The sequence below is a fragment of the Aspergillus stella-maris genome (genome assembly GCF_047715825.1).
Source record: "Aspergillus stella-maris strain CBS 113639 unplaced genomic scaffold BDV14scaffold_21, whole genome shotgun sequence".
Lineage (NCBI taxonomy): Eukaryota > Fungi > Ascomycota > Eurotiomycetes > Eurotiales > Aspergillaceae > Aspergillus > Aspergillus stella-maris.
Genome location: NW_027396815.1, coordinates 71,906 through 84,992, shown reverse-complemented (window position 1 = coordinate 84,992; position 13,087 = coordinate 71,906). Strand labels below are relative to the sequence as shown.

Here is a 13,087-nt window from a genome sequence, read left to right as displayed (position 1 = left end):
TCTTATGGACGCTCGACCAGGCAATATATAAACCCAACACAAGCCCGCAATATGTTTGCAGAAATCAACAACTCATCGTATCGATATACGACTCCCAACGACCTCACTTGAGTCTATACCTCGAGTCATCCACAACTCACCCAATAAGGACTCATCATTTTCTGCTTAACAGGTGGTGTGAGATCGGAACGTCTCCTTCCATCTCCTCACTTTGACACCATCGATTATCTTTCGGCATTTCGCCTTCCAGCTGACATTACCTGGCGATCCAAACCAGTTCAAGAGCGGCTGCATCATTTTGGTAGGCCTACAACGGTGTCAGCGACAGCGACTCATCTGCCAAGCCCTAACAAGATGCCCCACGCTAGCGTGCTGGGAATAGTTGCCTCGGTCCGAACATTCAGATGCAGATCTGGAGTGTCATTAGAACTGAGTCATTGGCTAAAGTGAGGAATATTGCGGTCTTACCGTGCCCTCATACCAGTATACCCATCCTAGTCCTCCAACTCCAATATGTGTACCTATACCAGCGTCATTATACCAAACTAAACCTCATCCCCAAACCGCCTAGCAAACAACCCCAACGCCAGCGTCGTAAAAATAAACTTGTAGTTCGGATACGTAATCGCGCAGCTCTTGTTGAAGATTCCCTCGATAGCCTCGGGAAACCACTCGCCGTTGGGCTGCTGGCGGGCCATAATCAATTGCACGCCGCGCTTGATCGGGGTGATGTCGGGGTACTCGGCTTTCATGAGCCCGACCAGCGCAAAGGATGTTTGGACTACGAGGGAGCCGGTTGGGTGTTCGATGTATTGTGCTTTTTCGCAGCTCTGTTTTCATGAATAGTTAGTATTGCCGGCGTGGGCTTTGGACCCCTTGACCTACCTCATAACTTTCGGACCATCCGCCGTCAGGTCGTTGCTTGGAGAGAAGAAAGTCGCATGCTCGACGGACAGCGGTGCTGCTCTCCCATGTTTCGCCTACGGATGCTAGGCTTTCCAGCGCAAACATTGTCCCATATGTGAAGCAGACGCCCCAGCTACCGTACCAGCTTCCGTCCGGTTGTTGAACGCTCTTGATATACTTCAGGGCGCGGTTAATAAAGGTCTTAATCTCATCCGCTCGGTAATCCGGCCAGTGTTTGTGGAAGAGAGACACCGCTGTAAGTACAGCAGTCGTGCACTCGGGATAATCGTACTCGACCATAATACCGCCGAAGACCTGTGCTGCGTTGAACATCTCTAGGTGCTTGCTTCCCCTTGTCGGTTCGTACGAGGAGCACCCTCCAGACACATTCTGATACGCCAGCAAGGTATCGATGGCGTCGAAAATGCGTTGATCCGAAAGGAGTTGCGGGTATCCTGGCATCTTCTGCAAAAGGATGACTGATTTCAGTGCTTCAGAGACGCAGTCGCTGACGGGGTATCCTTGGTCCTTGTTGCTGAATGTCCATCCTCCTTTGCGCCGGGATCGGTAGCACATGTCGGGTAGTTCGCAGTCTTCTCGAATTTGCTGGGTATCGAGGAATTCAAGTGATTTCGTCAACATGGGCTTCCACCTTGGTTCTTCGGCGAGACCAGCTGCATGTGCAGCCTGGATAGCGAACGCCGTATCCCAGCACATAACGCCGTTTGTACCATTAGCAAGCATACCCTCGCTATTCACCCAAAGAAAATCCTCAAGTCTCTCTCGATGCCTTCTCACAGAATAGGCATCCGGCCCATCGCGAATATAGCAAACAAGCATATTCATCGGTCCATTAACGCTCGCCAAATCCGAGTAATCACTGTTCGCATCCTCCATATCGACCAACTTCCCAACCCACTCTTCAGCCCGTTCCACCAACCCCCTCGGCCTCAGATACGGTGTCCAAATATCAGCAAGTATGAAATTCGCAGTATCAAGCATCCACGACTTGGGATGATAATTGTCCACGTCGGCGATGGCATCGCGGTACTTTGCCCATTTGATGCTTTCCCACTCCTGCACAAACAGTTCCCTCCTTAATTCCCTTACTACTTTTGTCTCAGGCATACTCCACCGCCGCGACCAAACAAACGACATCGGCAAAAACACCTGCCTCATATGAACCCACCACCGCCACGGCGCCAGCGGGATCCAATCTGGCAGTAGCCATGTCTCGGGCGGGACAGGAGAGACAATATCCCAATTCGCTACGCCAAGTACAGCGAGCCAGAACTTCGCCCAGTGCGGCGCGTTCGTTGCGCCACCCAGGTCATGAAGTAAACCTCTCGCCTTAACCATGACTGGGTGTTCGGCGTCTACACCAATCAGCCGGAGCGCTGTATAGTTCAGCGTTGTTCCAAAGACTGTACTCTCGCCTTCGACGTGTAAGCCCCATCCGCCTGTGACCGGGTCTGCGCGTGCAAAGAGGTAGTTCCGGATTTCGGTGCGGTAGGGCGCTGGGATTGGGGTGTTTGTTGCGACCCAGGTGATTATTATGCCTGGGAGGAGGAACATCGGGCCGCCGTATTCGCAGCCCCAGTGGCCGGTGGAGTGTTGGAGGGCTGAAAAGAATGTAAAGGCGTTGTGGACGGCCGATAGGGGGGTTGTTGCCTTAGAGAGGGTAGGTGCGTTCTTTGTTGCTTGTTAGATGGAGTCCATAGGATGAGGACAGGAGAGGGGATGAAGGCAGATGTACCAAAGGCAACCCTAAGTAATACTTGTCCGCCGTTGTCTGGGGCCAGTCCTTTGCAGGCTTGTCGTCCTCGAGGTAGTGCCAAGTATGTCGTCCATTCTCGTTCTTCATGCGCCAGCGGGTGCGGTCGATGTTTTCGATGAACGGCGAAGAAGTACCTTCCTCGGTGACTGTTTTTATGGCCATCTTGACTTGTAATTGACTTGAATTGTTTCTCTGAATACTCCTGCTGGAAGCCTGGACTATAAACAAACCCTAGAACAAGGACTACGTTGTAGAGATGAGCACAGTCCTTCCCGCTGCTCGGCGCTAATTTCGCGGTTTAGGGACCTCCACTACTCGTGCCCTACTTTGCTACGCCTTGGTTTGGGTCTGTAGATCTGAGAGACTTTTGTGTGGTTTGTATTTCGGTTGCTTAATCTTTTATTACTCAGTCTTTTATCCCGATGTAACCGTCTCCCATTGCTCTTCCAAGGGCACTAATCAAACTTCCCTTACACCCGGACCATCCAAAAGCTCATTCGACGGCACAGCATTCTTATCACGTACCTTTGCAGCCATTTCAGCGGCTAGAACAGGAGTTCTGATTTGGAAACTCTTCCCAGGGCTCGGTTCCTTCCCGCCGGGCAGGGGTTCAGTGATTTGAATGTATTCAGGCAGGAAACCCAGCTGTCGCAGCACGGTTGCCTGGTCCCAGTGTATATGCTCGTTGTAGAGCCGGTCACCGCGGATATTCACGATTGCTGTGTATGGGATTTCGAGCTTTCTGCCTGTTGGTGGGATACCAGGGAGCCTGTCATATGTCCCAACTCAGCATAAGTGGATTATGATTCTGCGATGGAGGAAAGTATAAGTGGGGTCTCACAAGTAATCGATCTCACAATCATGCGTCAGTGTCATAATGCACTCATCTACGACACGATCAATTCCAACTGTACGACTGATAAGCTGGCTCTCGATATCAGGCGGGTTGCAGAAGATGAAGTGGTCGCGGTAGAAGTTTGTGAGGTTTTCACGGCCAATTCCGCCGGTCATCTGGTTACCGGTTAGAAGTCAGATGTATCAGACATACGGTATAATGTGCATACCGTGGGGATGTGATTAACATAAGGCTCCTGCACCATCGTACTCATCGTATGCTCGACCGACCTTACAAAGAACTCAAAATACTGATGCTCGTCCCAGATAGCTTCAAGGTCAAAATATGGTCCGTTCATATGCTTCTTAAAGAATGTTAGATTGCGCGAGTGTGTAATGGCCTCCATCGCATAGTCAAAGGTTCCGAGCCCTGGAATGGCAAAATGGCAGCTGGTGACTTTTCGGTAGTCGTATTGCGTCAACTTGGGGCTCTTCTGTAGTTTTTCGGTCGCACTCCCGGTGAGATGCTGGATCGTTGGGAGCCCAATAGGTGTCGCGTCTGGAGGATTCGATGCATCTGCGTATATTGCAACTACCTTGAACTGGCTGAGAGCTGGCGACGACTGGACTTGCTGCCATAGTAAGGGTCCGTACGCTACCGTCGAACGAAAAGTTAGCTCCCATATATTTCAGGCAGATAGATAAGTCTGGCAAAAAGCATACCAACTAAGCCAACACCGTCTTCAAAAGTACACTTTTCATGCTCACGCAGTGCCTCCAGTGCTTGCTCTAGCAAATCTTCTCGATGCAGCGCTTCGTGCCTGATCTCAAACACCGCGTAACCCTCCTCAGCCCATTTTAGAGAAGGCGTCGGGATTCCATTGTCAATGTTATATGGTGAGGGAGTACTATCTGGAACAAGCAGGATCATTCCAGGGCCATGACCCCTTCGCGAAAGAGGTGGGATGAGGGAGAGGCCCGGTCCGAATTCTTGGATTGAGAGGGTGGGTAGGGGGTTTAAGGGAATGTCGGACTTATCAGCTTGTGCCATTGTATGCTGTTCCTTGGTAGACAGATTGAGAGCAGTGAACAATGATGGGAGACCTTTTCATTTCTCGTGCTTTTTATCAAGATAGCTAGCTGCGGAGATATGACGCTGAACACCCCGCAATCGAGGCGCCCAGCCCTTGGCCCATATCAGCGCCCTAGGTCCATATCAGCGCCCTATATAGCCCCTTTGGGAACGCAGCATGTAGCCCAGCGTTTCAAGCACGGACGAACTTAGGAGATAGACTAACTTTGTTGGCGATCTCAGAGCATTTTGACAATCCCCAACTTCCACAGATACATATCCATCTTATGCGCCCTTGGATTTCCGAAAATGGTCGTCTGAAGAACACCCTTAACTTTCTTCTGATCAGGGTCATCCACCACGGAACTTAGACCCTGGACGTGATCTTTCAATAGTAGAACTCTTCCCGCATTTTCCAAGGTCATCGCGGGGAGTTCTTTAGCATCGGAAGAGCCAGGCATTGGCGAGACATATATTATCAGCAAGGTCCCGATATATGCCTTGTCCATTCGCGGAACAGGGTCTCCCTCGTTGATTATTGATAGAAACGTTGATGCCCCATTAGATGTACCTAGGGCCGGTGTTGAGACTGGCGGTGATCCAAAGACAATGCAGTTGATTGATGGGAACTCTGCACAAATTGTCAGCCTGGGCATATGCTTAGAATTGGAACAATAGCTTCTTACTCCCGGATAGCTCTCCCAACACCGACAGATTTCCCGACGTTATATGCGCAGCAAGCAGAGATGCAACAGCTCCTCCAGCAGAATGGCCTGAGAAAAGTAACTGAACGTCACCCTTCAAGCCATCTGCATCGGATTTGGAGAGTATAGAAGAAATGGCTTCGGCAATTTTCTCAACCATTCCCTTGGCGCACTCAAGAAATCCGCCGTGGACCTGGTAAGTGCAGTCGTTTGTGTCCTACATCACTCTCCATCAGCAATAACTATGGCAATACGGGAGTGGCCATACAATAAACCCCGTCCCCTCCGTCCCAGCACCCTCATCGTCAAAGTTGATCGTCCAATCTCGCCTCTTCGAGGTGGATCCTCGTATCGCAACGACAAGAAGCTTCGAGAGGTCTGTCCCTTCACGATTCAAAAACAGTTGAACCCTCGTCGCCTTCACCGTCCCATCGCGGAATGAAGCATCAATCTGCTCGCTATACTCTGTCGGCTGGAAGTTAGAGACATCCTGGACTGGAACAACACGATGCATGGATGCCGTATCCGCAGCGTAAACAGCTTTTGAGCTCCATGCTGCGATGTTGACGAGTTCGAGAGTTTTCGCATCCCTATCATGACTTAGCCTTGGCTCTCTCAAATAGAGAACAGAATATGGACGTGCACTTCCACCGGCACGACAGACTCCGGCAAAGACCCATTTCTGTACTTCTTCACTTTCTCAATCTGCCGACTCAAGGATATCACATCGAGGTCGACTTCATCTCCTAGAAGCTCATTAGCTGGCTTCATATCGCTCCCGCGTCTACCAGGAAACGACTACTTACCAGCAACTCCAACTTGCTCCAGATAATCATCCAGCCTAACAGATAAATCACGCAAATTGCGCGACGTAGCTGCTGAGTGAGTCGACTGTGAAACCTCAGCAACCGACGCCGAAGACTCAGCAGAGACCTCTGCTGTGCCACGCGACGTCTTGCTGCAGGTAAATCTGCTTGCTATCTTCTGGGTAAATGATTTCCTCATTTTGGATTTGACGTTCCAGTACAAACCTGTGCTTTCCTAGAAGGTCGAAGAGGTCGAAGATGCAAAGAGAACTTCGGACCATGCGCAGGCTGAGGCTGAGGCGATACGAAGTGCCACCCGAAACGATCACGCGCAACAAAAGCTTCTATGTCAGTCTGATGTAGCGATAGGCTTTCACTGCCTGTCAAGTGTGTCCAGTAAGCCACGCGAGGATCAGTGTACGTTCTTGGCGAGTCGCTTGAAATAGCCCTATATGATATCCGCCATCCATCGGCAACCCCGTATTTGCCTATCTCCTACCTATCTTTGCGGCTGAGACAAAGCGCCAGCATACGATATAAGTCTCATTTCCCAAAGCTTGTCGTTTAGCTTACCAGACCCATATCCCCTTCAAATCTGCTTCACGTATTCCAGTATTATCATGCCATCCAATATCTTCGACGACATCCACTCACCCACATCCTACGACGCGGATATAGACAAGGGATGGCGCGCAATCAGCGAAAAGGGCGACCGGCCCATCAAGGTTATTTTCCAGCTTTTGCAGCGGGTCTACTGGGATTCTGTGCGTGATGAGATGGCGAATGCGATATTGGCTTTTGATGATTATAAAACGTTCGTTTCTGAAGGACAAGAGGATCTTGAGGAGGGGGAGTTGGATAGTAGCTATTTGAGGGAGTTGTTGGATCTCTGGGGTGTGTTTCTTGTTCTTCCTAGCTTGGAGTGATGTGAAATTGACGCTTGGTAGATCCGATTGGGTTGTCAGAAGATATGAAGGATAATATCGCTAGGAGTGTATTTGACGAGGTTAAAGGTGAGGTTGATATACAAGTATCCCCATGGGCCTGTCACCAATGGATTCAAGACCGCCAGAAAGTATCTCAAGATGAAATCATTGCGCGGGCACTGCTCCAAGCTTGCGGTAAGACCAGGCTCTTCCAAGACTTGACTGTGGCGTTGACTCAAATTGTCAGGCTTCTGCGACTATGATTACGTCCAGGAATACAGACGACCGACATTTCCTTCTCTAGGGCCGGCACCTCAGGGTATATATATTTCCACTCTCATCTCTCGCGTCGTCCTATGCTGATATTAGGTAGTTGAGAAACGCTTTCCCGGGATATACGAAGCAATTCAGTGCTCAAAATGCCGGTTCTGTATCCGCTCATTCCACTTCTACGAGTGTAGCAAAGGATGCAGCGATTAGTATGGTAGCCCTGGTATCCGCATGGCGAGAGACAAAGCTAAGAACTGTGCACTCTTTAGTCCTGTCAATAGAAGCCATATGAAGACTGTGGCAGATCCCAAACAGCCCATCGAGTTCCAACACCGGTATCTGGATTGCATATACCCCGTTCCGTATCGCCTATGCTGTAATTGTATGGAGACGTCGGATCACCAAAGAGATCATTTGAAGATTACGTATCGGTTCAAGAAGGCTGGAGAGACAGGTAGGCATTGTCCGCTATTCAAGGTTGTCGTGCAGCTGACGGGCGAGTTCCAGATGTCAAGACGTTCAGTCAGGAGCTAGATGTCCTAGAAGATCACATTAAAGGGCAGAGTCTTCTGTCCTTTGGGAATGCCTTTCTCGATCACATCTCTTCCGGTGGCATGCGGCGCTCTGGAATGAGTGCCCGGCGATTATTCCCTGCGGGTAACGCGCACTGTGCTTTGATGTTCGGGCCATTGTTGATAGAGAATGGTATGACGATGTGAGTCCGTCAAATAATATGGCTTCTATCGTCAACAACTGACACATCGGTAGTCATCCCGGCGGTGCTCTTATATCGACACGGACTTTACCCTCTTTTGGCCGCCACTCGCCTCGCGAGATCAAGGAGTATCTCCGACCAGACAACTACAGGACTATCCAAGGCTGCGATGTATTCTGCGCCGATGTGTACTCGGTGTCACCCGATCGCCGGGTATACGAGGCAACAAAGAAAGCCAAGGAGCGCCGGTTCCTGTGTTCGCGAAAGCAGTTGTCCGGTGGTCTTTTCACGAATTATAACCACTCCCGACCTGCGTGGAAAGTTGGAGAGGACACAATTGTCGAGCTTTTCGTTCACTTGGCGATGACCTGGAAGGCTGCAAAATCGCCTATAAACACAGAAGACAACAACAGAGGTTTGTTGCTCAATTGTGTCACTGAGCTGACAGACACCATGAAATTAATTTTCTCGGAGGAGATCGACCCCCACCTTTTTTTGATCGCTCAAAAGCTAGGCAAGACGCAAAAGCTGGCTTATAGCCGGATGAGTAACAACTGTCAGGACTTTTGTAATGGTTTGCTGGAGTATGACAGCTATACCTATCCTACATTCAACTCCATATATCCCTTCATCCCAGTATGTTTGTCGCCGGAGGTTCAGCAAGGACCGGACGATCGATGCTTGAGCTACCTTCAGAGTTTTGTACGGCCATTACAGTATCCAATTCCAGGATCTAGCAAACGCGCTATGCTCGGCTCCGCGGTGACGATGTACTCCAGCTATGCTCAGAACGACGCGGATATGATTGACCACGTATATGGCGTGCGTTTCGGTGTCGACCGTGAAGACGGATTTTCGTTGGGGTTTAGCATCCACGGCGAGAAAGACGGTGATCCCTATCTCCTCAAAGACGAAGAAATGAGCTGCTCCGATCGGTTCGCAACGACTTATTCATCGGAACGTGTCGGGCCAGTTCCTTCATGCACAATGGCGGACCATCTGCTGGACTGTCCAATTGACAATCTATCAATTCTGTCAACGCATCTCCACCGCCAAAAGAAGTATTACATTGATCCAAAGAACCAGGAGTTCTTGGTAAATCTTTCCCCAGCAGCCTGGGCAACAAATCGCCTTCAAGTCCTTCGCCGTTTGAAACTCTTGCACGATTATCTCGCCGAAATAGCAGCTCACTTCCAGGAATGCCTCAGATTAGTCTTCGCCGGTCTCAATGTCGGCGTCGTTGACGTCAAAACACTTCGGAAGCTCTGGAACCCCCAAGGAGCCGTTTTCTCGCGAGCGTGGCATATGGACAAACGCGACGGAAATACCCTGTTCTTCGCCCCAGACGTTGACTTTGGGTCTGGCGAAATGAACAACTGGAAAGCAGTCGGCTTTTTCACCTTCGGAATGACTTTCATGCAGACGCACCGTCAGCTTATCGGCAGCGATGAACTAGTCGCGACACGGCTCAAGGCCGTCAAATCCAGACTGGTATCCCAGCTTTCGGGTAAAGAAGAAGCATGGACGCCCTGGGAGTGGTGCACTTGCGACTCCTGCAGGCTCCACGGACTGAGGCTCAAATGCCATCGAGTGGACTTCATTGCTTCGGCTAATGAGGAGCGCCTCGAGGACGGCGAGGAGCCTGCTTTCAAACCTGGTCATCCAGATTGGGTTGCCCCTCGTGGAATTGAGAAACTCATCCGACATAGAGAATCTTGGGGAAGTGTTGTGAGATGCCGCGCATACGCCTTCGAGACTGAGGAAAAGTACCATGACGAGGTTGGGTCGGGGTGGGTTTCAACGTATCTTCTCTGCCTCAGGATCATCTTTGGTGCAGCAACCGCAAATGAGGCATTTCTTCGTTGGCGTCTGGAAGAGTATGCTAAACTGGCTTTCGACAAGGGGTCAAAGATTTGAAGAAGACACATCCTACGTCTGCATTGGTATCGAAAGCAATCGGGTATAGGGGTAGTACAGATACACTAAAGAGCAGTCGTTCCTTCCATCCCTGAGCACACGCTCCATCGCTCCTTCTTTATCAATCATATCCAACTCCATCCAGGAGCGAAAGTTGCGACCCTTCATCGTACCTGCCTATTTCTTACACACCAGTTGCACCTTCTTTTTTTCATTAGCGCCCAACGAGGCAGGCGCGATGGGCCGCGCACAACCATGGCTTGGCACCGGGGTTTAGGAGACATAGGGAGGGAGTAATAAATCCAACCCCATCGGCTATACAGTTAAATTCTTCAGCTTAGCCAATTTGTTTGAAAACTCCTGTCAGTTTCAGCTGAAAAGGCTGGGCTCCGGGGCTGAGTATCCTGGCTCCGCCCCCACCTCCCGTGATCTTATCCTTCGGTATCCCCGCCTTGTCAGGCCTCTTTCGAAGAGACGTTATTTGGTGTTGATCACAGCAATGGACCACATAGAGACAGTTCCTGACTCGCCCTATCCCGAGATAGAAGTCCCCTGTCTCAGTCCTGAGAAATATGATGACTCTAACTTTTTGACCTATCCTGAGCGCGCGGGATGGGATATTGATCGTTTATTGGCGGGGGACTTCTCACAACACGAAGATGCGGCAACCTTACTCCAAGATTGGCTCTTCTTCGGAATGCTTTGGGAAGTTTTCGGTCCCCTCGGCAAAGGTATGAAGCACAACTATATCAAGCAGAAAGAGGGGTACGAACATGGCGTCATCACAGTCGCTTCGCTTGATGAGCAGATTCTGGAGCTCTTGTCGTTCATCACGCCGCTTTTTCACAGCGAGAATAGAGATGCTGCCCTGACTGTTGGTCACCGAGTTGAAGCATGCCTCCGGACTGTGTCGAGGTTCTGTCGGATGGCAACATGCGAAGGTGACCCACGTGAGGGCTTCTCTGTATGGCCACTATCGCCTGAAATCGACCTGTCTATCAGGGCACTGAGCCAGCGGCTGGCATGGAGTTTCTCCACATCAGCATTGAACATGGTCTTCAGCTCTTCGACTGGAAGCTTGGCCTTTCCTTGCGCATGGCTTCCACTCCAGCGAATGTATGAGACGGGGTGGTGTAGGAGTGAGGTGGCTATGGTTGAAGAGACTTTCACCTCCGCCTCAGCCCTTTATGTCTCGCAATTGCAACCTCCACCTTCGGCAATGGAGAAAGATCATTCGGAATGTACAAGGGACTTGTGTATGGCGCGACAGCTGAACGAAGCGACGTACCGTACAGCCCACGTACCTCCTCCTCATACAACTAACGAATGTGGTTGCGAGCATCGCGGGCCGATGATCGAGGAAGTGGTCTCAATTCTTGAAGACGGTGGCGTTCCTTTGCTCTCTATCACGCCGCTCAAGAGAGAGCCTTTCGTCAAGGTCGAGGTGGAAAAATATACCGAGGGCAAGCGATACATTGCGTTTTCACATGTCTGGTCGGATGGGCTGGGAAATCCTACCGCAAACACTCTTCCTCAGTGCCAGCTTCAGCGACTCCACTCACTGCTAGATGAACTGATTTCAGGGATGAGATCTGTTGATCTCGTGAATAGACTGGCGTTCCGAGAGTTGTGGAAGAAGAAATTCCATGGTCCCTCTCTCCTTTTCTGGATGGATACAATGTGCATTCCAGTGGCGCCAGAATACAAAGCGCTGCGAGGGAAAGCTATCAAGTCCATGAAAGCTGTATACGAGCGGGCCTTCCGCGTATTGGTGCTGGACGGTGATATTCAATCATTTTCCTCGACCGATTATACCCAGGCATTCATGCGGATTCGTATGGCGGCCTGGATGCGACGTCTCTGGACACTAAACGAAGGTGTTCTCGCAAATGAGCTTTGTATCAAATTTGCCGATGGCTTCTTGGACGTGCAAGGAAGGACAGAGGCGCAGCAAAAGGAAACATATGGCAACGAGCTGCTTAATGTCAAGCGATCATTCGGGACTCCCATGCGTGATGCCGACAATTTCCAGTGGAGATTCCGCTTGCTGCGAATCAATGTCATATCCGAACCAGATCCACGCATGGTAAAGCGGACCGAGCAGAGTATCACAAGCCCCGAGGCTAAGCGTTGCTTTGCAATCATGGAAGCCTTCAGCGCTGCCTTGTATCGGTCGACTAGTAAGGAAAGAGACGAGATGCTCTGCTTTGCAAGTTTGATTGGCTGGGATACATCGTTGCTAAAAGGTCTGGAGTTTGAGGACCATATGCACGCCTTGTTGTCGACTGAATCACAACTGCCGCAAGGGATGCTGTTCCTTGCAGGGCCGAGAATGCACCAGCGCGGTTGGCGATGGGGTATCAACCGATTCGGAAACTGCGGTGCGAAGAGACTGAACGTGAAATCTGATGATATGACCCCTGGTTTTGTGACTGATGATGGCTTCGTCGTTGAATATCCCGCGTTGGTGTTGCCCTCGAGTTGTGTAAGCGAGCAGCTTGGTGTCTTTACGGTGTCTGTTGGGCTTGGTGAAGGGCTCGTAGGAACGTTCGAAATCAAACGGCATGATGAAGGAGTGGATCAAACGAGGGAAGACGACGAAGTCTCTGAAGGCTATGAAAATGGTCAAATGTATGTCCTGTTCTGGGATCCCTCGAGAACGATGCCGACAAGGACCCCGATGCCTGCCGTAATCATCCGGGGTCCCTCTGATGAGGACCTTGAGAAGGATGGGGTGGTGTATCAATTCGAAGGTCTTGCATATTTGGAAGTGCTAGAGAAAGCGAATCAATTGCAGGAGGAAAGTGAGGTAGCTCGGCTGGTGAAAAAGAAGTGGACGATTGGATAGCAGGGAATCTAGAGGTACCTTGCTGCTCGAAGATAGGTGCAAATATATATATCGCAGACTCTAAAACATCTAGAAGTACAACTACACTTTCAAACAGTTTTTTCCCCTTGACAAAAGGCGAGCCCTTCACTCCGCCTCTAAACTCTTTACAAAGATATCAATATTAAACCAAACAGCTCGTTTGCTATTGAAGGTACTCTGTATAGAGCCCTCTTCATTGACAGTAGGCGGGACAGTCACGTGGTGATACGATATCGGAGTGAGTCACATGGGAGGGGCCCAAAAAAGACTCTCCGGGGCCAGCCCAGATCT

The 13,087-nt window shown here is 50.4% G+C and overlaps 6 protein-coding genes across 6 annotated transcripts; 3 read left to right on the top strand and 3 right to left on the bottom strand.

The window, feature by feature from the left end:
- Positions 1–545: 545 nt before the first annotated feature.
- On the bottom strand, positions 546–2,845 carry BDV14DRAFT_208344 (terpene cyclase/mutase family protein; the record flags this gene model as incomplete). The annotated part of the gene is made up of 3 exons (XM_073775371.1): positions 546–830; positions 886–2,598; positions 2,663–2,845. 3 exons carry the CDS (start codon positions 2,843–2,845, stop codon positions 546–548), a joined length of 2,181 nt encoding a protein of 726 aa, XP_073629037.1.
- A 297-nt stretch (positions 2,846–3,142) lies between these two features.
- BDV14DRAFT_199205 (ester cyclase) lies at positions 3,143–4,568 on the bottom strand (the record flags this gene model as incomplete). Its single annotated transcript, XM_073773177.1, has 4 exons — positions 3,143–3,452; positions 3,525–3,694; positions 3,748–4,172; positions 4,241–4,568. The coding sequence occupies 4 exons, from the start codon at positions 4,566–4,568 to the stop codon at positions 3,143–3,145; spliced, it is 1,233 nt and encodes a 410-aa protein (XP_073629036.1).
- A 130-nt stretch (positions 4,569–4,698) lies between these two features.
- On the bottom strand, positions 4,699–6,367 carry BDV14DRAFT_48117 (lipase family protein). The gene is made up of 5 exons (XM_073776874.1): positions 6,100–6,367; positions 5,937–6,039; positions 5,562–5,883; positions 5,276–5,510; positions 4,699–5,220 (listed from the first exon to the last, which is right to left on the bottom strand). Exons 1-5 carry the CDS (start codon positions 6,296–6,298, stop codon positions 4,829–4,831), a joined length of 1,251 nt encoding a protein of 416 aa, XP_073629035.1. The 5' UTR covers positions 6,299–6,367; the 3' UTR covers positions 4,699–4,828.
- A 256-nt stretch (positions 6,368–6,623) lies between these two features.
- Positions 6,624–7,434, top strand: BDV14DRAFT_48110 (uncharacterized protein). The gene is made up of 3 exons (XM_073776872.1): positions 6,624–6,993; positions 7,047–7,344; positions 7,399–7,434. Exons 1-2 carry the CDS (start codon positions 6,720–6,722, stop codon positions 7,286–7,288), a joined length of 516 nt encoding a protein of 171 aa, XP_073629034.1. The 5' UTR covers positions 6,624–6,719; the 3' UTR covers positions 7,289–7,344; positions 7,399–7,434.
- On the top strand, positions 7,435–10,177 carry BDV14DRAFT_48111 (uncharacterized protein). The gene is made up of 3 exons (XM_073776873.1): positions 7,435–7,749; positions 7,803–8,010; positions 8,064–10,177. Exons 1-3 carry the CDS (start codon positions 7,527–7,529, stop codon positions 9,925–9,927), a joined length of 2,295 nt encoding a protein of 764 aa, XP_073629033.1. The 5' UTR covers positions 7,435–7,526; the 3' UTR covers positions 9,928–10,177.
- A 764-nt stretch (positions 10,178–10,941) lies between these two features.
- Positions 10,942–12,855, top strand: BDV14DRAFT_171576 (uncharacterized protein). Its single transcript, XM_073768431.1, has one exon. The coding sequence runs from the start codon at positions 10,979–10,981 to the stop codon at positions 12,773–12,775; it is 1,797 nt and encodes a 598-aa protein (XP_073629032.1). The 5' UTR covers positions 10,942–10,978; the 3' UTR covers positions 12,776–12,855.
- The last annotated feature ends 232 nt before the right edge of the window (positions 12,856–13,087 follow it).